This window comes from Streptopelia decaocto (assembly GCF_964273445.1).
Source record: "Streptopelia decaocto genome assembly, chromosome: 3".
Classification (NCBI taxonomy): domain Eukaryota; kingdom Metazoa; phylum Chordata; class Aves; order Columbiformes; family Columbidae; genus Streptopelia; species Streptopelia decaocto.
Genome location: NC_138656.1, coordinates 99,181,255 through 99,203,907, shown reverse-complemented (window position 1 = coordinate 99,203,907; position 22,653 = coordinate 99,181,255). Strand labels below are relative to the sequence as shown.

The 22,653-nt window shown below is 39.0% G+C and overlaps 1 protein-coding gene across 3 annotated transcripts in view; it reads left to right on the top strand.

The window, feature by feature from the left end:
* ARHGEF10 (Rho guanine nucleotide exchange factor 10) overlaps positions 1-22,653 on the top strand; it is a 112,477-nt gene that overhangs the window by 23,134 nt on the left and 66,690 nt on the right. Inside the window, exons 3-9 of one of the 3 annotated variants that reach the window (XM_082047753.1) lie at positions 8,473-8,643; positions 9,929-10,225; positions 11,339-11,402; positions 12,577-12,656; positions 13,797-13,853; positions 16,464-16,627; positions 21,096-21,210. In XM_082047753.1, the coding sequence (XP_081903879.1) occupies positions 8,473-8,643; positions 9,929-10,225; positions 11,339-11,402; positions 12,577-12,656; positions 13,797-13,853; positions 16,464-16,627; positions 21,096-21,210 (948 nt within the window). Of the gene's footprint in view, positions 1-8,472; positions 8,644-9,928; positions 10,226-11,335; positions 11,403-12,576; positions 12,657-13,796; positions 13,854-15,835; positions 15,885-16,463; positions 16,628-21,095; positions 21,211-22,653 lie in introns of those variants that run through there. The other 2 variants (XM_082047752.1, XM_082047754.1) reach the window with 2 other exon arrangements.

The following is a 22,653-nucleotide window of genomic DNA, read 5'->3' as shown; positions in this document are numbered from 1 at the left end:
TTTGGAAAACTAAATATTAATAGATGATATATGCTAGAAAAAAATGTGAAAAAATAAAGAACAAGCCAGATTGCTTTCACTGTTGGAGTTTTCCTTAAAAATAGTTATTTTATCACAAATAAATCAATTACATGGCCAAAACCACACTTCCTAGGAAACGTTTCTTTTCCTTTTTTCTTCACATGACACTTGTATCTGGTTTGCCAACATGCTCCATCCCTGCATGACAGAGCTACTTTTTTTTTTTTTTCCCCCAATGACTTTGGAGACCTGCTGCATGATTTCTGTTTTATTTAAGCTCTCTGGTTTTCCCGTTCTGTGCGTGGGACTGTCCGTTTCCCAGCGTGTTGTAGGCAAGTTCAGCAGTTAGTGTGCTGAGGCTGAGCTCGGCTGCGCAGCTGTTGTCAGCACCTCTGTCTACCGACAGACATGCCAGACAGAAAGGTACCTTTTGTGCTTTGACTGCTATACCTCGTCTTAGGTGCCTGGTGGCATTTATACTAATTTAGGCTGTTAACCTTGGTACTATTAAGTGTTACGTGTGTTAGTATTCCTTTAATACTGATGGAAAGCTAACAGCCTTTAATATGGATGGCTTTGGTTGTAGGTGGGGATTTGTCCTGCATTTATGCAGTTTTTGAAATAAATGGCTGTATGTATTTTCTTTACAGCATCTCCATTTAAGGACTTCACTTGCTGCACATCAGCAACATTTTGCAGTGAAATTTTAATGGCAGAATCTTCTAATATGGTGCTGATGTACAAAAGACCTGCTCATCCAGAGACCAGGCTATGTTTCTGGCCATGGCAGGAAATACCAGTTTCACCAGCATGTCGAGTATGAAGGCAGTTAATGTAAATGGTCAGAAAATGCTGATTTTATGTAGGAGCTATTCTAATTATACCATAGCCAGCACTTAAAAGGGTCTTGTGGAGTTACAAAGGAGTACAGGTCTTGCTGGTGGAGCTGCCACTACTCTCCGGACAGCCTAGTTCGTGTCTAATATTTTTATTTCAGACTTTTAGGTTTCTTTGCAACTTGATTATATTAATTTTTAACTATTTTTAAGCTTATTTTTTAGCATTGTGAATAGTTTGTAAGGTTCAGTGCCTTTTGTATTTGTAAATTTTTCCTAACATCCACAGATCTGGGTTTTATTTAAAGAAATAAAATTATTTAGTATTTGGCATGCTGTTGTCAGCAGTCTCTCTCTGAAACTTGAGCAGGCAGATTCATCGTTCTTTTGACTTCAGTTTTGAATTTGTTTCATATCCAGAAGAATAATATGTGTTGTGCATGCTTAACAACAAAATTAGTATGTAATGTATGTATTTATGAAATACTAGAGAGGCATTTTTACTTGTTTGTTTGTTTATTTGCAGGGAAATCCCATTAATTCATGTGGGTTTGCTTTCATTTTTTGTTTCCATCACTGGAAACACTTTTTGCATGAATGTGTACTGTCTATTTTTGTTGGGTTGTTTGAAACGGTTTTCCACAGAGACTTGTGATGATGATGTTGCGGTCATGGTTTGGATGTGCGCACGAGCCGTGTGCAGTTTTCAGCGTGCCTGTCCCATAGGGACCTGGGCTTCCTGCAAGTGAGAGGTGAAGGAACGTCCTTGTCTCCGATGTGCTCCTCAGGGGAAGGAGTGCTCACTGTGTATTTTTGTGTACACGGCTTTGCTTTAGACTTTTCTTTCCCTGAGCAAAATAGGCACTTTTCACCTGTGTGACCATATGAGGAAGTGGTATATGGATGCCAGTGGTGTGTTGGCAAATGTCACACTCAGACTGGGAGGTGTCAGTGAAGGGCAGTGTTTGCAGGAGAACTTGCTCTTAAAGTCAGCCCCCTCTCACACGGTCCCTCCTGCCCTATCACTCTGCACATCTCACCCCTCGCCCTGCCCAGCTGCCAACGGAGGGCTCATTTGGGGAAGGCAGCATTGATCAGAGAATCATAGAATAGTTTGGTTTGGAAAGAACCTTCAAAGGTCATCTAGTTCAACCTCCTGTAATGAGCAGGGACATCTCAACTAGATCAGGTCACTCAGAGCCCCATCCAGCCTGGCCTTGAATGTCTCCAGGGATGGGACATTAACCACCTCTCTAGACAACCTCTGCCCGTGTTTCACCACCCTTATTGTAGAAAATTTCTTCCTCATGTCTAGCCTGTATCTGCACTCTTCCAGTTTAAAACTATTACTCCTCCTGTTGTTGTAACAGGCCCTGCTAAAAAGTCTTTCCCCATCTTCATTATAGGCCCCTTTTAAGTACAGAAAGGCCGCAATAAGGTCTCTTTGGAGCCTTCTCTTCTCCAGGATGAACAACCTCAACTCTCTCAGCCAGTCCTCACAGGAGGTGTGTGTAAGCCAGGTGCCAGAGTGAAAGAGTATTTAACTTCACTTTTCTCTCCTGATACTGAAGAAGTCACAGTCACAAGTGAGAGATGTGAGCAAGTAGAAAATACCATGTTGCTTTCTAGCTGTTGGAATGCAGTCTAATCAGTGCTAAAAAGCTGTGAGAAACTAGAGGCAATCCAATGGTGACTGAGTCTCTTACAGGCTTTTTGCAAGTTCCTGCTGAATGTGAACCAACTGTCAGTTTCCAAAGGGTACACGGTGATCAAATCAGGGAACTTTTGCAGGCACAAGGTTCACCTTCCTGACAAGTGCCGAGCCTCTGCTATGAAATTTCACCTAAAATGAAAAGTAAACAGCATGAGAGCCTGTTCGTTGGGGAACACAGTCAGCATGGTGTGTTTGGACCAAATGGTTAGTTTTACAAAAGTACCAGGGAATAACTTAATTTTTTAAGTTACCATTATCTACACACTGCCATTTCTTATTTCTGTCTAGTGCCTTGCACACTTAAGTAGGGAGCTGGGTAGATTATAACTCTTTAGAAATAAAGGGATTGAAAAGGCAAGTGTATCTCATCAGAGAAATTTTTTGAGTGTATCAAGGTTAAATAACAAGCACACATATGCCTGACTGTTTGCTTTGGTTTTTGTAACCTTTGTAAGTTATCAAATTTTATAATGCATAAAAATATTCTGAGATAGTATTTTTTTTTTTAACTGAAAAGTTTTGTGTATTTCAAGGTACTCAAGAATTTGTAAATGTGGAAGAATTCAGGGAGTTCTGGTTGAAGGAAGGTGGGTCTATGTGGTCCCAAGTGTCTTTTTGCAATCCAGACTACATGAGTAAAACAGAAATGTTTTCTGCACGTTGAAATAAGAACAAGCAGCTCCTGCCAGTCTGCTTTAGGTTCTCTTGCATGAATATTTTTTGCAGTAAATAATAATTATATATTTTCCATCCGAAGTATTGTACACTTATTTTCTTCATCGATCAGTGTTAGGTAGTGATGTCGTAAATGTGACTACAAATGTTTATCATTTAGAAAAAAAAGAAAATTTGGCATTCAGTGAATATACAAGATAGATTACACCACAATTAAAAAAACAAAAAAGAATGTGTTGAAAGGAACGTGACTGTTAGACGGAGAAAAGAAATATAGTTTTCCTTTCCAAGAACATGCATATTTACCATGTCCTGCAGTCTTGAGAAAGTTCTTTGTCATAGTCTTTCAAATATAATAGATACATTTCTTCTTTTTGTTCCATAGTTCCCTGCTAACATTAATTAAACAGGAAAGGACTGCAACTGATTGCAGGGGTGACATGGGTGACATTCTTAATTTTACAGAAGTCTTACTTTGTTTTCTAAATATGTTTTTCAAACCTTAAAACGTAACATAAAATATTCACATTTCTTGCATGCAGTATGCCTATCATCCAGGGCTTCCAGGTTTGTTGTTACTGTGCTCCAGATGGCTGAGCTGTTCCTGCTTGGTGTTCTCTTTCTGCTTTTGTCATGATTTTCCATGGAAGAAGCTCAGTTGACTTCTTCAGGATCGTCTCTGATTTAGGCAATTGCAAGGCAGGACAGACTTTTGGGATGCTTTTAGCCTTTTGCATTCAAAATGCACTTGACAGTAAGTGCAGAGCTGTTTTGTCTTACTTCTTTATCTCTAAAATAAACTGTTGAAGAAAACTATTAATGAAGCTTCACTAGCTTAATCTGGGCTTTGAAATTCATGTCAATTTTAAACTTGTAACTCTTTAGCTGTATGACATGGAACTATAAATAGTTTAAGGAAACAAATGGGAAAGCAGATAATGCCAAGAATGCTTTGCAATTGGCAAAGCAACCAAAAATTGTTTAAATTTGCTTATGCCCCAGCAAGTCTCTGTAAACACAGCCTAAATTAGCTTGTTTTTGAAGTAAGTTTAAGAAAAAAAAGTCATTTCACCAAATAGCATAGCACAGAAAAAAGCCACAAATCCTTGCGTTGTGCTAACAATTATGAGAGTGTATATTCATTGTTCTAATCCTAAATTCGCACCTTCACACTTACTTTAACTTCAAGGCAATTTTTCCAGTATATCAGCTTTTTTTATTTTCTGTGCTTTAAAACTCCAAATAGAAGTGTTTAGAAATCAAGTAATTTCCCTGAAGCATTTGCAAAGCGAATGCTGCAGAATGGTATTGGCAGAAGATGAAAAAATTTAAATGGTTATTGTATTCTCATTGCTCTGGTTGGCATGTGTAAAGTTAAGGGTGTGAGTAGTGGTGAAAGGGCAAAATGGATTTTTAGTAACTAATTGAATTATTTGAAGTAATTCCAGACAGACTCATAATGCGAAGCGTTCTGTGATTATTTCTTTGGCAAAAAAAATACTGCATTTTTAAATCATGTGAAAAAAAATTAGTTGTCTTCTATGTGGCTGGGGAGGGGGGTGCCTTTGGAAATCCCCCCACACCTCCAGAGATTTTGTCTGCAAGCACAGTTGCCTGGAAATGCACTTTTTTGTTTGATCCTTTTGATTTACAGTTAAAGGGTTGGAGGAACTGGGGCTTTTTTAATGAGCATGAAATTTTGCAAGATCTGTGGTGGTTTTCTGTAGCCAGATTCAGCCCAAGTGTTAACTGTGCTGTGTGTCATCCTAATTTATTGTAGCACTTCCCAAGTGCTTTCGTCTGGGTGTGTGTTCTTTTGACATAACACAAACAACTGTAGAAAAAGTACATATTTTCAAAACTATCGTTATTCAAGATTTTTTTTTTGTATGACATAATCTGTATTTATCTGCAGTGCTGAGCAGCTCTTCAGTTGAAGCAAAAAGCCCTTCACCCTGTCTTTATTTTTGTTATTAAAATATTTTTTTCCATCAAATGAAACAGTATGCCATTGAGATTAAAAGCTTAAAGAAGAATATTTTTATGAAGTATGAGACTGAAGGCATCAGTACATTTCAAGGGTTAAAGTTTATCTTTATACCTGTAGAATTAAGCAAATGCAGAAGTGATGCAAAGGTGAAATACAGTTTTAAAACTTCCCGCCCTTTCTAAAAGACATGTAATCTGAGAAAGGAATTTATAATTTTTTGGTCTGTTTTGTAATCCTAACCTACTGTCCCACCAGTGGTGTGATTTAATGGATCTTTCCAGACCGTAGTGCTCAATTACAGGGTTCTGCGCCTTATTTATTTCTGATGCAAAGTAAATGTTTCTGAATAAACGCAACAGGGCAGCACTAACAGCCATAACAGAAAAAAAAAAAAAAGTAGGTGGCACCTTCAATATTTTTCTTTTTTTTTTTTTTTTTTTTTAATATGAGTTGAGAAAATCAACTCCTATGTTAAGATTTCTTCCTACAATTGTAAACTATGGGTTGATTGCTTCTTTAGGGGGAAGGGGGAGGCACATGTTGCATCAGTTGACCAAAACAGGTTTTGCTTCTGTGTCCTGAGTCACTCCCTTTGCTTTTAGTGTCTCAAATTACCTTTTTTTTTTTCCTGTAGCAGGTCTTGTCTGTCTCTGGCAAATGACATTGTGCTGGACTTGAGTGCCTGGGGAATCGCATCAGTGCAAAAGTGCTGGAGTAGAGAGTTATCAGGCATCTGATACCCGAGTTACTTTATATGCCCTAAGGAAGCATCTAGGCCCAGAAGCTCCCTAATGCAGCAGCCTCAGAGGTGCCTGCTGCTCCCGTGATGTTTCCCTGCATGGCTCAGGGATTTTTCTTTTGCTGATGCCTAGAACTGAGCTCCAGTGAGCAGGTGGGTTCATGGCTCTCAGCCTCAGTCCAGCAATGCCCCGGTTTCCCGAGTGACCTAATCCTGCAGAAACTGTCAACTCATTGCAGTAATGTCTTCTTTCCCCTCCTCCCACCACGTCAAGTGCAGACAGAGCTTCATGTATTTGAAGTGGTTGCTGCTGTGGTTCACTTGCATAGCACAGGAGATGAGTGGTGGATAGCAGTGTATGTGCACAAAAACTTGTGGTTTCATGGCAGTCACCTGCTTGTGACTGCCAGCTACGTCCTGACTGCCCATCCTGCGTCACTAACCAACGTGTCACACACTTGTAATCACAAAACCCCCTCTACTTAGTATTTCACAGGTTTGCGCTTTCCTAATTTGATGTACACAGGTATACTGAAAACATAAAGAAACTGAAAAAAAACCCCAGAAATAGAACACCACCACCAGCCACATTTTCCTTCTTTTCCACGTTACTGTCAAGCAGCAAGTAGTACAAAGTCTAGTCAGATGGATGCTGAATCGGGAAGAATGCTGTGATTGTCGTGAATCACATGGAAGAGCTCTGCAGGATTTTTGCATATTTCAGGAAAAAAATATTGCTAATGGACAAAAGCAAAAATGAAAAGCCTTAATCCAAAGGCAGTCTTCTTACAGAAGGATTTTTAAAAAGCATCAAAATTAAATTAAATGTCCTGCTGCCTCAGCCATGACAATAAATGCAGGATAACCCCTTTTTTGTTCCCTGCGATTTTTGCAATTAGTTCACTTTTTCTCCTACAGAGAGGCTGCATGAAAGATCTTGTTATTTGTGGCTGTGATAAAATATGCTGGCTCAGCCTGCCTGAAGAAACAGAAGCCTTGGCAGGAATGCTGATTACCATGACAATCTAAGCAGCCTAGAGCTGTGGTTTGTGTGGGTTCTATCATAAAGATACAAAACGTGTCCTGGATGGTAGAAAAGCTGATAATATCCTCATGACTCAGGAGTTCCAATTGTCCTTGCAAGACTTTGTTTTTCGTTTTATGTTACCTGAAGAGGGGCAGGGAGAACTCTATCAACTTCACATGTTTTTATAACATATTTGTGTATTTACATATTTATCTCTTTTAGTACATATTTTTTGTGCTATAGTGACATGTTTTTTTTTTTTTAATAACATTTTCTAAACATTGTGGAACACCTGTGTAAAAGTTAGTTATTGATCACGGGTTTGAGAATGAGCTTATGAGGAAGGTCAGCTGGGCCAAAAACTTTCCACAGATGGAATTTCTGCCTCAAGGGGACCTCTGATAAGAGTTTCTCCTCCAGAAAGTGCAAGAGCAGCTAAGGCAGGTTGAGGGAAGGAGGGTGGGAGGGAGGGATGAAGCCCTTTTGGTTTGGGGAGCGGCAGTGAAGGCTTCTGGAAGTAGGGAGGAGGCTGGTAGGTTTGGGCATCCCTCCCTACAGCTGCTCTGGCCATCCCTCTGCTGTGCCGTGTCTCTGATAGAAGTTTTGGATGCTGTAGGCAGGCTTCATGCAGTATGAATGCACAGCAAAAACAGCAGTAGATAAAGCAGTGAGGGTGTTAAATCTTTGTGGGTTCTCAAGACTCCTGTGAGTAGGAAAAATAGTGCAGGGACGGAAACTGTCTGGCACTTCTTCCTGCTCCCCCTCCCCAGCCAAATCTGTGCTGCAGGGTCTTCACAAGCAAAGACAAAAATACCCTTCGCATTCCTACTTCCCAGCTGTATTAGGATGTAATTATTTCAGTCATTACTACTTCAAAGATAAGAACTAAAAAGCCACCCCTGCATCTCCATCCAAGTGCACCTTGTGTGTGGGAACAGGGCTAATAGCTTGTTGTGTAAGGTTGTTGGTGCAAAACTATCCCAGATTGGAGCAGGGAAACCAATCTGCTGGTCACTTGTGATGTGTATGAAGAATGTTGCTGTCACTGGCATTTTGACACTGTTAAGAAAGAATATACCTAGAAGTTTGAGTTAGAGAGAAAAAGTGACTTGAAGTTATAAAGTCACGAAGTCCCTGTACAAATAAATTAATCTGTGAACTTTTCTTCTTTGAAGAATCAGCTGCTTAAATGTTTTCCTAAAAATTTTTTCATTTTGTTTCATTGTGACAAAAGCAAGGGCATTTGCATTATCAGTTCTTAATTGCTTTCCAAGTAATATCACTGTTGACACCAAAGGATTCATTGAAAATTCCTTGAGGTTATTATCATGTCAAGGAGCCTTTGTTCTGTTCCAGTAACCTAAAAATCTAAGGGTTCATTGTATACGCTTCATTTGTAATGTGAAACATTTACTGGTCCCATGAAACCATTATTAGAGCAAACAACCAAAAGCATGTCTTCCTGCACAGTTCTAGAGCATGAACCAAAAGCCACGGGCACAAATGATGAAGAGGAGGATGAGGGAGAACAGTTTGACTTTGACAGTGGAGACGAGATACCAGAAGCAGACAGGCAAGCCCTTGTGCCACTTCCTCCTGGTCCTGGAAACAGCACAGAGCACCAAGAGGCTCACGCCGTAGGTAAGTCAGCCTGGTGTGCTGTGTCTCCCCTAGGCTAAATAGCCAAGACTCGTTATTGGATGACTTTTCATGACAACACAATAAAAATACTTGAAAAAGAAGTTTGCAGGGCAATACCATACAAGTGTTTTGAATATTCCTGCTAGTTACACCCATGGTAGATTTGACAAGGTCCTCACATGTAATTCCTGTGAAGTTTCACATCCAACTGTGACACCCAAAGCAATGGATTGGTCTCAGTCACAGTTCCATGCTAAAGGAAAACTTTATGCTCTTGCAGCTCTACTGCCGTGTGGATGGCTTGAGATAAGTTGCTTTCACAGCCAAGCCTGCTGGTTGCTGATCTTAAGATGATGTGAATAAAAATAAACAGAGCCTGAATGTGTGATTTTTTTTTTTTTTTTTTTTTTTAATAAACAGAAGTTTTATTTTATTAAACTTTAAAACATTTGTTACAACACATGCAGGCGTTCCCAGTGCTGAGGTGTAGTCTGGAAATGGGTACATTCTGCTCAAATGTACAACAGCTGATTTTGCTGACTTTGATCCTATTTCCTTTTGCATGCGGAGTCATTGTGTTCATGGCAGTAAAAGACGGGTAACTCATTGGGTGACTGCGCAGTTTGACAACCTGGAACTTAAACACCACCTTTCACTGAAAATCTGTTGCTCACTCACCCTTTTGTGAAGTTGTTCTTACAGCTCAAACACTTTAGATTGCTTTAGAGGAGCCTTTGGTTCTGCCATACCTCAGCTGTACCTCAGCTTGTCTCAAGAAGTAACAGAAACAGAAAATAATTTTTTTTCGAAGAGGAAAACCTTGCAAGTTCTTTCCCCTTTTCTTATAGGATACTTTCAGGACCATTCTTTCAGGACTTTTTCTTTCCTCATGACTATTCCTAAAATTTTTCTTGTATTTGTGTTTTTATGAGGTTCAAATTAATGTAGAATCCAGATTTTAACCTTCAGGGTTTAAAGCTGTTTATGACAAGCAAAAGAGGACCCTGGCTATTGTCAGAAATCCTCCTATTCAGGATTAAGGATCCAGTTATTGTTTTTCCATAGGCATCCTTGTAACTCAGCTTTTTTTTGCTTCTATTGCGTTCCTCATCTGTAAAATGGGGAGGATAAGACTACTGTGTGGGAATTTTATGAGTCATAGATTGTAAGCAACTTCTATAGTAAGGAGCCATGTCAGTGTTTAGGATATTTGCAGAGAGCAATATTAAGCAGCTTGAACGGGTATGAAAAATAAGACTTTGGTTTTTTTTGTTTAATTTCTCAGCTAAAGGGACTGATAATTTAGAAAACAGTGAGAAGCTACGAACATTGGAACCTGCTGCAGAAGCCACTCCGGCCAAAGTAAATCCCTACTCAGTCATAAATATTTCACCAATTCAAGACAAGGATCCGTCTTCATCACCAGAACCAAGTCCTCAAGATGAATGTGCAAGTCCAAACTTGCCTGTTGGATATTCTGTTCCTGTCCCCTGTGGTTATGCTGTGCCATCTAATTTACCTTTGATAATGCCAGCCTACTCCAGTCCTGTCATAATACGCAGTGTTTCTGTAGATGAAGAAGGTACTGTATTTACACACCTTACTTTATTTCAAGGGGAATCCTTGTTTAACTTCAGGTACCTGTGCTGTTTTGTAAATGCTTATGCAGCCGTCAGCCTGGACTGCAGGAGATTTTGTGTCGAAATAGAAAAAGAATTCTATCCTGCAGAATGACCTAAGATTTCTTGTGACTGTGCTTGCTGTGCTAGGATTGAGATACTAAAGTAAAGATGTGTAAGAAAAAAACAAATGTATGCAGTCAGTTCTTTTTCAATCCTTCTTAAAGTTGGTGACACTTGAACTTTATTTTGTGGCACTGTATTACAACATGCAGTACAAGGGAGGACTCCTGTCTTATCTTGCCATTAATCATTTAATGCTAATTCCCTTTTAATGTCATGAAATCGTTTCCAGAGCCATAGTTCAGTATTCAAGCCAAATATTTTTTTCTCATACCTTATCATGCTTTATCTATGTCCTTTGTTCTTTAGTACAATTTTAAGACAGAAGAGGAAACTTGAAAGGGAAATAACTATAGATTATTACAGAAACAGGAACAATCCCCCATTTTGTAACTAGAATTGGCAAAGCTGACAACTTAATGTCAAGAGAGCAGAAGGAACAGGAAGCTCCCCATATTTTGCCTTTTTTGTCTTTCTTATAATTTGAATATACTGTTCTTCAGCTAGGCAGCGATGCTACTGTAATTCCATGTACTGTGATACTTTTTTTTTTTGCAGCCTTTGCTGCCCACCACCATTAGGAATATTGGCAAGTAAAAGCAAATGCATTCATAGGGTTGTTACTATCTGTAGAGGAATATAGGTTTGAGAGACTAGAATTAAATGCATCAGACATTGTAATTTCCTCTTAAACAGCTCTTATAACAAATAGCTGTCTCTGAATTCTTTCATTTGCAAAATAGATAGTCTGAAGAAACTTCTAGTTTTTCTTTTTCAGGCATGTTTATTTGAGAATAAAAATGTTGTGTAGAAGTAGATAATTCATTAGTAATGAACTAGTAAAATAAGTTTTTTATGCTAAAATGTACTGTTTGAATCACACTGATGTTTTATTGTTTTATTCCAAGCATTTTTCTGATTTTTTTTTTTTTTTTTTTTTTTCTGCTTAGCAGGTACACAGTCAGCAACTGAAGAATGTCATTGTAATTCTGGAAACTCAGAGGAGCCTCAAAATAGGTGATTGCCAGTTCAGCATGTTTTAATCTTCTGTAAAACATTAATTTCTATGGGGGCTTACATTTAATCAATCAAATATGTTATTTTCCTACTGTGACACTTTCATGTTTGTTTATTTTAATTTTCTTAACTCCTTAACTCTGGTTGCCTACCAAAATCAGCACTGGCTGAGGTATTGCATCTATAACCATGCATGACATTTTTGAAGGAACCTAGGTTTAATTTCTATAGAGTCACAGCAATGTCAGCTGCAACAAGCTGCTGGAGATCTCATAGCCTGGCCTGCTGCTTTCAGCAGGACTGCTGCCAACACGCTGTGAAATCAGCCATGGCCTTGGTAGATGGACTTTACAGATATCAAAGGATGGAGATGCTGCAGCTTTCCCTGCTGTACAACCCTTTGGTGAATTCTTTTTCCCTAATGTCCAAACCAAATACTCCAATATACAGTTTGTTGACCATTCCCCCTTGTGTATCATTGGCACAGGAAAAGGAAAAAAGCAAACCCCAAAACAAACCAGAAAAAACAAACCAACCAAACCCTTCCATCACCTCCATAGCTGCTGTATCTTTCAGATAGTTGGAACTGCTTTTGCATCACCCCATGGCATCCTTTTCACCAGACTAAATAAGCTCCATATCTTCTGCCTCTTTCCTTGTAGGCCATGTGCTTTAGTTTCTGACTTCAATTTCTGCACGTCTCTCTAGAGGTGTTTTCTGTTTCTCCAACCCCTCTAGAAGAGGGGCGCTGGGAAGCCAGAACTGGACACGCTGCTGCAGGTTCAGCCTCACCAGCACCAACCAGAGGAGAACAGCCTTGACAAGCCCAATAGCTCCTGATGTAGCCCAGAATATCTTTACTTGTATTTACAGTGAAAGAACAGGTCTCAATTCACTGCTTTCTAAGAGAGTGTTTCTGTGTTCTGGTAGAAGAATCCAAAAGCAAAATATTTCTTGAGTCTGAAGGGAAGTGTTTTCAATGTCTTGACTAAAATTGTCAGACTGTTAAACAGATTAATTATCTCCCGATTACATACTGAAGCAGTGTTTGTTGAGTAATCGGCAACCTCAGAGTGTGAACTGGAAGGCAGCAAGATACTTATTATGTTCACAGTTATTTAAAAACATTGTGGTGTATCTTTTAATGCTTTTGTTTTATGGCCTTTTTTTCAAGTGAAGATAACCAGGCCAAGAGAGAGGATGATGCTCTGGCCAAGTGGGTTGCAGATCCTGCAAATACAGCGTGGATGGAAAGTAAGTATCAGTGAGCACCGAAGCACAACTATAGAAGAAGGTCAGTTTTGAAGTTGTGATCAACAATGTGCGTTTATCTATACACATGTGTGTATATATATATATATGTATATATTTTACAGGAATGTCCATGTTCACTTCTATTGTATTTTTTTAAGACATGTTCCAGAACCAAGTTATACCAGTAAAATTTTTCAGTAGCATAACAAAATTGTGTATTTTAAAGTAAAATTAACATACAGTTTTCCATGGAGTGCTTTTTGGAGTCTATGGAATCACTTGTCACTGTCGTAAGGAAATCGTTTGGCTCCATCAGTACATGTCCAGTGGAAATTTGCTCATGTTCAGAGTCTGCTCTGTGGCTGTATATGAAATTGTTCTTCTCATGCAGTAATTGCCAAATAAGTTGTTGGAGAAGGTGGAAGAGAACAAATTGCCACTTTTTCTTAGTTTGTGTCCTTGGCTGGCACCTGCATTTTACACCAGAACAGAGACCGGGTGGTTTGAGGACAGGTAATCCTGCCTGTTCTCAGCTGTTTCCATGGGGCTGGAGGTTCATCTTATATGTCACTTGAAGTGACTGAAGAATTTGCATCTTTATCCTGCCTCTTAATGTAAAACAATGATCATTACATTATTTAGTTTTGTTCTTTTTAAAAAAAAATGTCTATTAGGCTTCTCTGCAGCCCTTTAGTAAGGCAATGAGCAGCCTCTGACAATCACAGAACATACCATAGCACTGTAAAAAGAAGAGAGAAATGTTGGCTGTTGAATTGAATTTCGGTTTTCAGGCTGCCAAAGGTTTGCATAAACAGTGCAGATAAAACCGTGAAAATACCTTATACTGTTTTTGTGCATTATTGCATTATTTGAATGATGATTAGATGTACTAGCAAAATGTTAGTGGAGAATGAATCATATTTCCATCTTATTCATATGTGCCAATATAACCAAAATAAGGATATTTTGCTTGGAAGGAACCTACAATGATCATCTAGTCAATATGCCTGACCACTCCAGGGCTGACCAAAGCTGAAGCATGTTATTAAGGGCATTATCCAAATGCCTCTTAAACACTGTGTGTTGGTTCCATTAACATTTTAGGGCGTTTCTCATTTTTTTCTTCTGTTTTGCTTTTAGACCCAGATGAAGTAATTTATGATGATGTGCCAAGAGAAAATTCAGACTCTGAACCAGGTTTGAGGTCTTCATAATACAGACCACATTGAAAACAATGTGATGTGGAATTATGTGCATGTATACTTAATAAATATGTTCACTGAGTACCTAAAATAAATGAAAATGTAAAACACTGTGTCAGTAATTGGTAGGTCTTAAAAACTTCAGAGTTAAACTAACTCTTGAAAAATACTTTATCTCAGCAGGTCTTCTAGACAGCTCTTTCAGAAAGCTGAGTTCTGCTGTATTCTGTAGATATTGTCCCAAATGCTCAAGTATTCTGTATATTAGAGAATTACAGTGTTGGACGTTGTAGCTTTAGTGATCTAAACTAGTCAAGGTAGGTGGGAAAAGGGTGTTTTAAATAGTTAAGTAATGTATTATAATGCATCATTGTCATGGTTATGCAGAGAACTCCTCTGTTCTTGAAAGTCCCCCTTCAACATAAAAGCACTTGATGTAAAAGATGGAAGAGGAGATTCAGAGCGGCTGTTTACCATCCTGATTGTGACTCTACAGAAATGTTTTGTTTCAGCTTTGTGGAGTGGTCCAGCTCCTGATGGCGTGACCACATTTGGAAGGGACAGAATAGATCTTTCAGTAGTTGCTGGAGCCAAGGTTTTACCTGTACTATGAATGGTGGAGCTGGGGCTCAGGAAGCTTATTTCAATGAGTTCTTCACTCAGATTTGTTTTGCAGTTTTTGGTTATAGTGGAGACAGTGCTTAAAGCTTGGTTGCTACTGACTGAATTTTGTGTTTGAGTGGATTAGCCTACTAGAAACTTGGCATTTACTTGTCATGGGGCTCAGAGGATGTAGATGTTTGATAGTGAAGTTGTTTAATGATTTGAGAAAACACTTAAGCTTTCTTGGGTGAAAACCGCATTTATCTTTAAAGCTCTAACATTTTCATTTCTTGTCCATAGTGGTGCACAGGCAAGGTGTTTTACAAATTATTACTGGAATTTGTTTCATTTATTATTTGAAAGTATGATGTTGCATTCATGACTTGAATGCTTTTATTACTGGAAGGTTCCTCAGAGGACTGTGCTGCTCTGGGCACCGTGGCTGCTCAGTCAGGAAACATGTACACCAAGGCCAGGAGGATGAGCTGAGGAGGAATGTGGGACATGGAGCTGAGCATTTTGGTCAGAATTTTCAGTTTAACACAGAAGATAGTAACTAAAGTTTTGGCTTTCTGTTTTTTTCCCAGAGACATTGAAAGTTTCATCTTTGTACATTCATGATCTTGATGTTTATTTATTGTGCATTTTGTCAGGGAGACACCACTGTTCCAAAAAAATTTGTAGCCAGGGCTCAGTCTACATCAGCACAGGGACAAGATACATCCACCAAATCACTGGGTATAGCCTGCTCCAATACTAGTATTGCAAACTTTTGACTTCTTATATAAGTCTTGACTTATTTTGGCTATGATGATTCTCTTAAATTATTTGCTGTGCTAGATTTCCACTAAAATGTCTTCTTCAGTAAGTGTATTTTAAGGACAATCTCAATATGCATGGAGGTTTAAAAAAATAATTGTTAAAATTTTATTCTTCCAAGTTAGAGGACATTCCTTGGTCTTAATTCTAAATAATTTAATTAATGATAATATTAAAATTTTATTATTGGTCACAATGTAGTTTTTAAATCACAGAATTCAGGGTTCAGGCGGATGTGTAAAACACATCAGCTTTTCTTTCGAGTACATATTTTTTCTCAATTTAAATAAAACTTCAAACTTAAAAATGAAAGCACAACTTCTGATTACTGAATTTAGTATGAGACAGCTTTAAATGAAGCATTGCAACCCCTGACAATAGGGATCCCTGGCAGAAGTGTCCACACTTCTCTACTTGTAATGACGAATGATGCTGCATGTAGAGTGCATGCTTGTTTCCTGATAAGTAATTGGCACTAAAAAATATCCATTTTGTTTTGAATCAGTTTGTCTTAATTGACATCTGTGCTAATGAAAAGAGCTGTGTCTTTAATAGGTGATACTTCGGTCAGTCTTTGCAATATAGCTTTTTATGTCTTGAAAAGGTTAGTACTTCAAGTTCTTAGATTAGATTACGGGCAAGGTAACCTGCAAATATGACTGATGGAATTGCAAGAATGACAAGTCATAATATTATAGTGTAATATGTTTCTTGCTACTTTGGTCTTATCTGTTCTGCTTGATGCAGTGACATTTTCGTTTGATTCTTGATTTAGCATTTGTCATTTGGGCTGCTGATGAAGATGTTTCTAGGGACAAATGGCAAGCTTGCAAATGGCAGGATGCATCTCCTCAGTGCAGATGTGTGTTCACAGCTACAGTTTGAACTTCCTTTGAATTTCTTCTAAAATGTGTTGTAGGTTTTGGACAAAACTGTGTAGTTTGAGTAGGGCATGTTTTTAAAAGGATCAGGACAGTGTATCCATAACACTCTCCTCTTTTAGTTCTCTGCTTCAACAAATTCAACCTACTTTGGCTGTTTGAACATAGAATTTAATTCACATTTTAGAATGTTCATACAATAGTCTAAACAGTTCTTTATAGTATGTCCTGAATAAGTTTTTTGGTGCCTAAACAAACAGATATTTCAGTGTAGCTTTTTTATTTTGGTTTAATTCTTGCAGAAGAAATGATTTATGATGACGTTGAAAATGGTGATGATGGTGGAAACAGCTCACTGGAATATGGGTGGAGTTCAAGTGAGTTTGAAAGCTATGAAGAACAGAGTGATTCTGAGTGTAAAAATGGAATTCCCAGCTCTTTTTTGCGAGGCAACCACAAGAGACATGTATGTATCCTGCGGCGCTGCTCAGTCATTGAGGTTATCCTGATTTCCAGCACTTGCCTTTCTCACCTGTGTTTCCCTTCTCCTCAATCCAGTTTCAAATGCCAACAGCCTCTTTTTAAAGGAAATGTGAATCGGTGTGGGAGTGACAGTCCACAACAAAATGTGACAAGGAAAAGATGGAAATATTAAACAGAAGCCTCTTAAAAAAAAGAGAAATAAATTGGCTAAAAGTGTAATTAAAAATTAGATTGTTTTTGCTTGTGGGTGGTTCCTCACCTTTTCTTCTTTTGCAGCTGCTGGATTAGTGTAAGTGGTAAATGAGCGTGGAAAATAATGTGAAGAACAAATGGGGGTAAGCCTGACAAGACTTGAAGTTTTGGGATCCATCAGATGCTCAGAAGTCACAAAACAGTTTGCCAACGTTCCCTACCTGTCTGTCTTAGATCTGTAGCACTTTGGTTGTTTGCAGGTGACTGACCTTTAAAAAACAAAACAAAACATTTTTGTGATCAAAGAGAAGTTTGTACTATTTATTAAGGAAGGAATAGGGGTGATGTGATAAAAAGGATGCATCTGTGAGACATCTCTGGTGCAGTATCTTTGGCTACATGTGTTCCACAGGAGGCAGGAAGACCCTGGCAGTGTGGGTGCTACCCTTGCTGCATCTCTCTGATTGCACATCGGAGGAGCCCCAGATGCCCATGCTCCTGCTGCTTCAGCTCCTCTCCTGCCCTCCTGGCCTTTCTGCAAGAGGGGTGTCTTGCCTGGGACCTGGGCAGCCTCCTGCTGTTGGTGTCCAGATCTGGGTATTTGGAGGATGGAGGTGTTGAGCAGGGAGGACAAGCTGGGCTGGGCTCAGTGCCCAGAGTCACTGCCAAATCCTCATGGCCCCAGGTGTGTGCTGGCTGGGGACAGACACCCAAGAAGCTGTGTGCTGTTACCTGCCCAGCACCTGTGGCTGGAGGATGCAGGGTAGTGGCCAGGGTGTTCTTCCGTGGGACCCTCATCTTCATTTTGCAGGTTTCTTACCCTGATGAGAATAAAAGCCTCACTGTCTGTGTTTCCCTCCAGTACACATTATCTGCTCTCCCCTCACCTCCATCTTTGCTGCCTGTTCTTTGGAAATCAGGGAGTGAGCCATTAACTGCAAGACTTGAGCCCACCCAAATCAGCACTTAGTAAGCCAAGAGCTCATCATCTGGTTTTGTTTTAGTTTTGTCCCGACCAGAACAAGTTTAAGCTATTGCAGCTGTTTCTTTCTGGGGAGTTTTTTAACTGGACTAAGAAAACAGGTGTGTGTTTTTTTGTTTTGTTTTGTGCTTTTGTTTGTTTGTGTGTGGTGTGGTTTTTTTTGTTTGTTTGTTTTTTGTTTTTTTTTTTTTTTTAATACCTTTGTGATAGACTCGGAAATAACTTTGCATGTAAGTTGTAACATGCCTGCTGGTTTGTTCTTTTATTTTAATCTTTTCCTGTTATCTGTAGCTTCAGCTTTGGTCATAGTCATAGGAATTGATTTTCACATGTGCACAAGGCAAGGTTTAAAGCCATTTTAAAAATGCTTATAAGTATACTTTGATCTGTCACAAGAAACTATGGGCAGTGGATTGAGCGTGACAGTGCCAGGATGAGGTACAGAGTGTCTGAGCAAGAGATGGAGGAGTGGTGGGAGGAGAGGCCCATACTCCAGGGTCCTGCCCTGCAGTCGGCTTTTCCAGGATTGTAACAAAAGATTTGGAGGATTCCCTTGTGAGGGTGAGGAGGCTGGGAACATATTAGTTGGTGGATGGTGAAGTCAGAGAGGCTGCAGTACCTGGATGGGTTGCTGGGAGGTGGAGAAGTCATAGAGAAGGGGTTTGGCAGAGCATAAGGAAAGACAGAAACTTAAGGATTGCTGAGAAACCACTGCACTTCGTACCTATTCTCTTTATCCATTCCTTGCACTTTTGCTTCTCCTCAGGTCTCATGATGGATGTTACAGTATTTTCCCAGTACATCTCCTTCTATAGTCTTTCAGAGCCTATGAGGGACTTGTCTTTTTTATTATTTTTTCTGTCTGTTGATAAATAGGTTGGTTTTTTAATTGAAGTGCTGGCATGACTTCCCTCAAAGTCACTTTTTTACTATGACTTCTGCTTATTTTTTTAAATTTTAAAATGAGAAGCCTTTTGTGTTATTAAATGTTTCTAGTTTGTGAAGCAGATGCTTTCCTAATTATACTGCTGTAATGCCAGAATCATTGTGTTGGAGGTAATCACATCCTGACCCAGCTGAGTGGAGCTAAATGCCAGACCTACCCCTTTGTTTTCAACTCAGTAGGCCTGCTCTTTCCTGATGCTTTCATCTCTTGCCAAATAACTCTGTTGATATCAAGCTGAGGGTTTTTCCATTGGACTTCTACTATAGGGCATACAAAATTTTTAAAATGTTTTAATTTTTCTTTTCTTTCTAGTTACATGTTAGCCTCTTTTATCTGGCTTTCTCAAAATGTTTAACAAATGTTAATTGGTATTCCAGAGCATTTCTCCAGGACAATTTCCTTACCTTTCAAGTGGATATATTAATGTACAAGATGGTGACACCCATGGTCATGCAATGAGGCTGTGACAGAGCTGAGGAAACTGTGCTTCCCTATTCTCCTGAACTTGGGAATTCCAGGGCTGTGCCTCCTCCGCTATTAGTGTCTCCTTGCCCAACTCACTGGCACTATTCATCTTGATGATTTTGGGTGCCAATGACCTCTGTGGGTTTTTCAGTGTTTGAGAATGTTTCTGATTCACCATTTTAAAGGATAGTCAGAAATATATTCGCTAGGGTTTGTGCTCCACCAGATGATCCCCTTGGGTAAAGCTGATCCATTTTTTCCTTATGTTTTGTAAGACGTCATAATTAATACACACTTATCTTAGACTAAGTGACTTTTTCCTTCTTCACATAGTTGCCAGCATAGTGTGAAGGCACCTGGTTGAGTTTCAGGAGTGCAGCAGTGTGCAGGAGTGATAGTCTATTCATTTCCCTAAATGATAATATTCCTTCAGTTGTCTCTGTATCAATAGGTAGAATGGGCAACGTGCATGATATACGCAAGTACTTTAGCATGGAGTTTGCATTACAGGCTTTTTGAAAAGATTGTGTCTTTTTGTACACTGTAGCTTTCTCATGACCTAACGCGTTTAAAGGAGCATTATGAAAAAAAGATGAAAGATTTGATGGCAAACACTGTGGGAGCAGTAGAGATTCAGCAACTAAAGCAAAAACATGAGCTGAAGGTAGTGTAGTTGATTTTTGTGACTAGCTATGTTTAAATGATTGCTTTTCCAACTCAGACAATGTTGTCTTTTTTCTTTCGATAATAACTTGAAAAAGTGGACAATAATTTGTATGCAATGAATGCTAAATGTGCTGAATTATTATGAAGTTTGTCTTAAAAGTGCTTCATTGAGGACCTTTCCTCATGCTATTTTTAACAGTAACAGTTTCAGAAGGTGAGATGGGGCATCGTCCTGCCCTGCTGATGGGTGCCCTTGTCCCCGAGGCTGAGCCAGGTGTGCAGCCCTGGGAGCTCTGCAGGGCTGGCCTGGCCCTGGTCTCCCAGTCATGCGGGGTCAGGTTGTGGCTGTGGGGATCTCCATGCTCTGCTTTTTGAATGGAGCCAGTATGGAGAGGCCACGTTTTTGCTAAAAGCTTCAGCTCAAACCCAGAAATTGCCTTGTTGCAGCAAGACAGCTTTGTTTGTGTTCTGATGTCGCTGATGATGTCAGCACAGCTCTGACAGTAGTGGGGATTTTTTGCCTTCATGACATGTTGGGAAAGCAAAAATACAAAGCATATTTTTTAATAAAGATTTCCTAGCAAAATAACACTTTTTTATTTTGAAGTTTCTTTTTGCTGTGGTAGTGTACTATAAAATTATGCAAATTTTAATTAAATCAACTTATTTCTTCAATTAATTAAATTATTAGTTGTGACATTTTCTACAAAACAGTGTTTATTTAAGAGTATAGTTAATATAAACCTGAGCCTAGGGGATTATCTTTGGATCAGAAATACTTTGATAGAGTTAGTCCAACACTGGAAGATGGGCAAGAAACCCTGGCTCTTAATGACCTGTTTATAGTATTTATTTGTTATATAACATGAAGCTGAACACTTGAGATTATTTTGAGTTCAGATGTTTGCAGAAGGATTCTCAAGCATTTCTGCTACTTTAGGCTTGCATACAATATTGGCATGAAGTAGGTCCCTTTCTCTAGGTTTGATTTTATTAGGAAAAAGTACAGATGCTTAGATCTGAGCTTTGACGGATCTGTGTACTTGCTGTATACTCCTTTGATTTTAGGCTATATTTATAGCCTAAACTACTTGACAATGTTCTTTTTAAAGATATTTTGATCAAAAGTATTATGCATGTTCAGCTCAAACTTTTTCCTATTATTCACTGAACATGTAGACTGTATTTTTTATCTTACAGATGCAAAAGCTGATGAGAGCTGCTAGAGAAGGTACCAAAGATGGACTTGAAAAGACAAAAGCAGCTGTGAAAAAGGGTCGTTCTTTCATTAGAACAAAGTCTTTTATTTCTCAAGGTATGTACAAATTTTACTGTGTTTGTTACTCTCTTTAGTAGCTACTGAGAAAGAAAGTGAATGGCATAGCAGGTTTTTGTACTGGGAGCTGAGTACTGGATACATGAAATCAACTTTTTATAGCAAGAAGACATTATTGTCAATGCATCTGGAGTAGTTTTAGGTCTGGGGCAATAACCTGAGTAACCTGATGACCACAGAGAAGGCTCCACTTAACAACAACAAAAATCCCTCCAAACAGTGTCATAGATGCCATCTAGGTATTGGTATACAGGAATATGGCAATTATGTTAAGGGACCAAGTCTGTCCAGTTTCCTCCATTAAGTAACTCTGACTGTCTGGGAAGTCTGCTGTTATGATATGCTTTTCAGTGACCTGATAGCTGACTATTTAAAGTTTTCTGTGGCAAGGGATAACAAATACTTTCTGTGCTTAAGAGTGGTAGTAGGGGAAGAGACTTCTGCTTTATCACAATTTGGTGATTTTTGATGAAATCTGAGTTTATATTGGGGAAACAAAATATGGTCTAAAATCAAAAAGCTAAAAGTAATTGTGTTCTTTCTCTAGTTAAGTACAAATATCAGCCTTCTGTCATGAGCCTCAGCAGCAGTCCACAGTTAATTTTTGCAAGAGGCAGGAGGTATTGAATACAAACTTATTTCTTTTTCAGGATAAGTCTGAGAGGCAATATGCCTTTCTGCTCAAGTTTCCACCCAGCTAATTGAATGGTTGTAACTTCAGACATTACAGAACTACAGTTTTAGGAAGCTAAAGCTGCAAGACTGGAACAACACATTTTTAGTGAGCAAGCTAATGTAAAGCTACATCCTGTCTGTAAGGACCAGGATGCATCTCACATCCCTGTAAAGGCTTCTGACTGCTTCTGGACCTCACAGACAGAAGATATAAAGTTACTTGCACAAACTTCAGTGATCAAAAATGTGTCTTTAACTTCTTGCTGTTGCACAGGAGAAATTTCTCTGCTTCAGCAGGGCAGTGTTTCAGTGGACGTGGCATTCTTCCTTCTGTTTCTAGAGGTTAGGTGGCAGACACAGGATATCTATGGATGGTTTCATCCCTTAGCTGCTTACCAGATCAGTAGGAAGCTGGTTACAAATTTGTCAAATAAACTCACGAATTTCTTCCAGCCAGCAGACCTGCTCCCCTTACTTCTCTTTTTGCTCTAAGACACAGTTTCTCATATTGGTTCTTTTTTGATCTCTCCTCTGCTTGTGTCTGGTTGCCTACTGCCACCTACCACTGCACTTTGGTGATGCTTTTTGCATAAAATGAGTATGTAAAGAGCAATGCAGAATCCCGTACTCTCATTTCTGATGAAAACCAACGTTTTGTGACATTTGGCTTCTTATTTTATTTCAGTTATGGGAGAGTGTATGGGGTTTTTTAAAGTTGAATCCTATTATTTGGTGTGTTTAATTTCT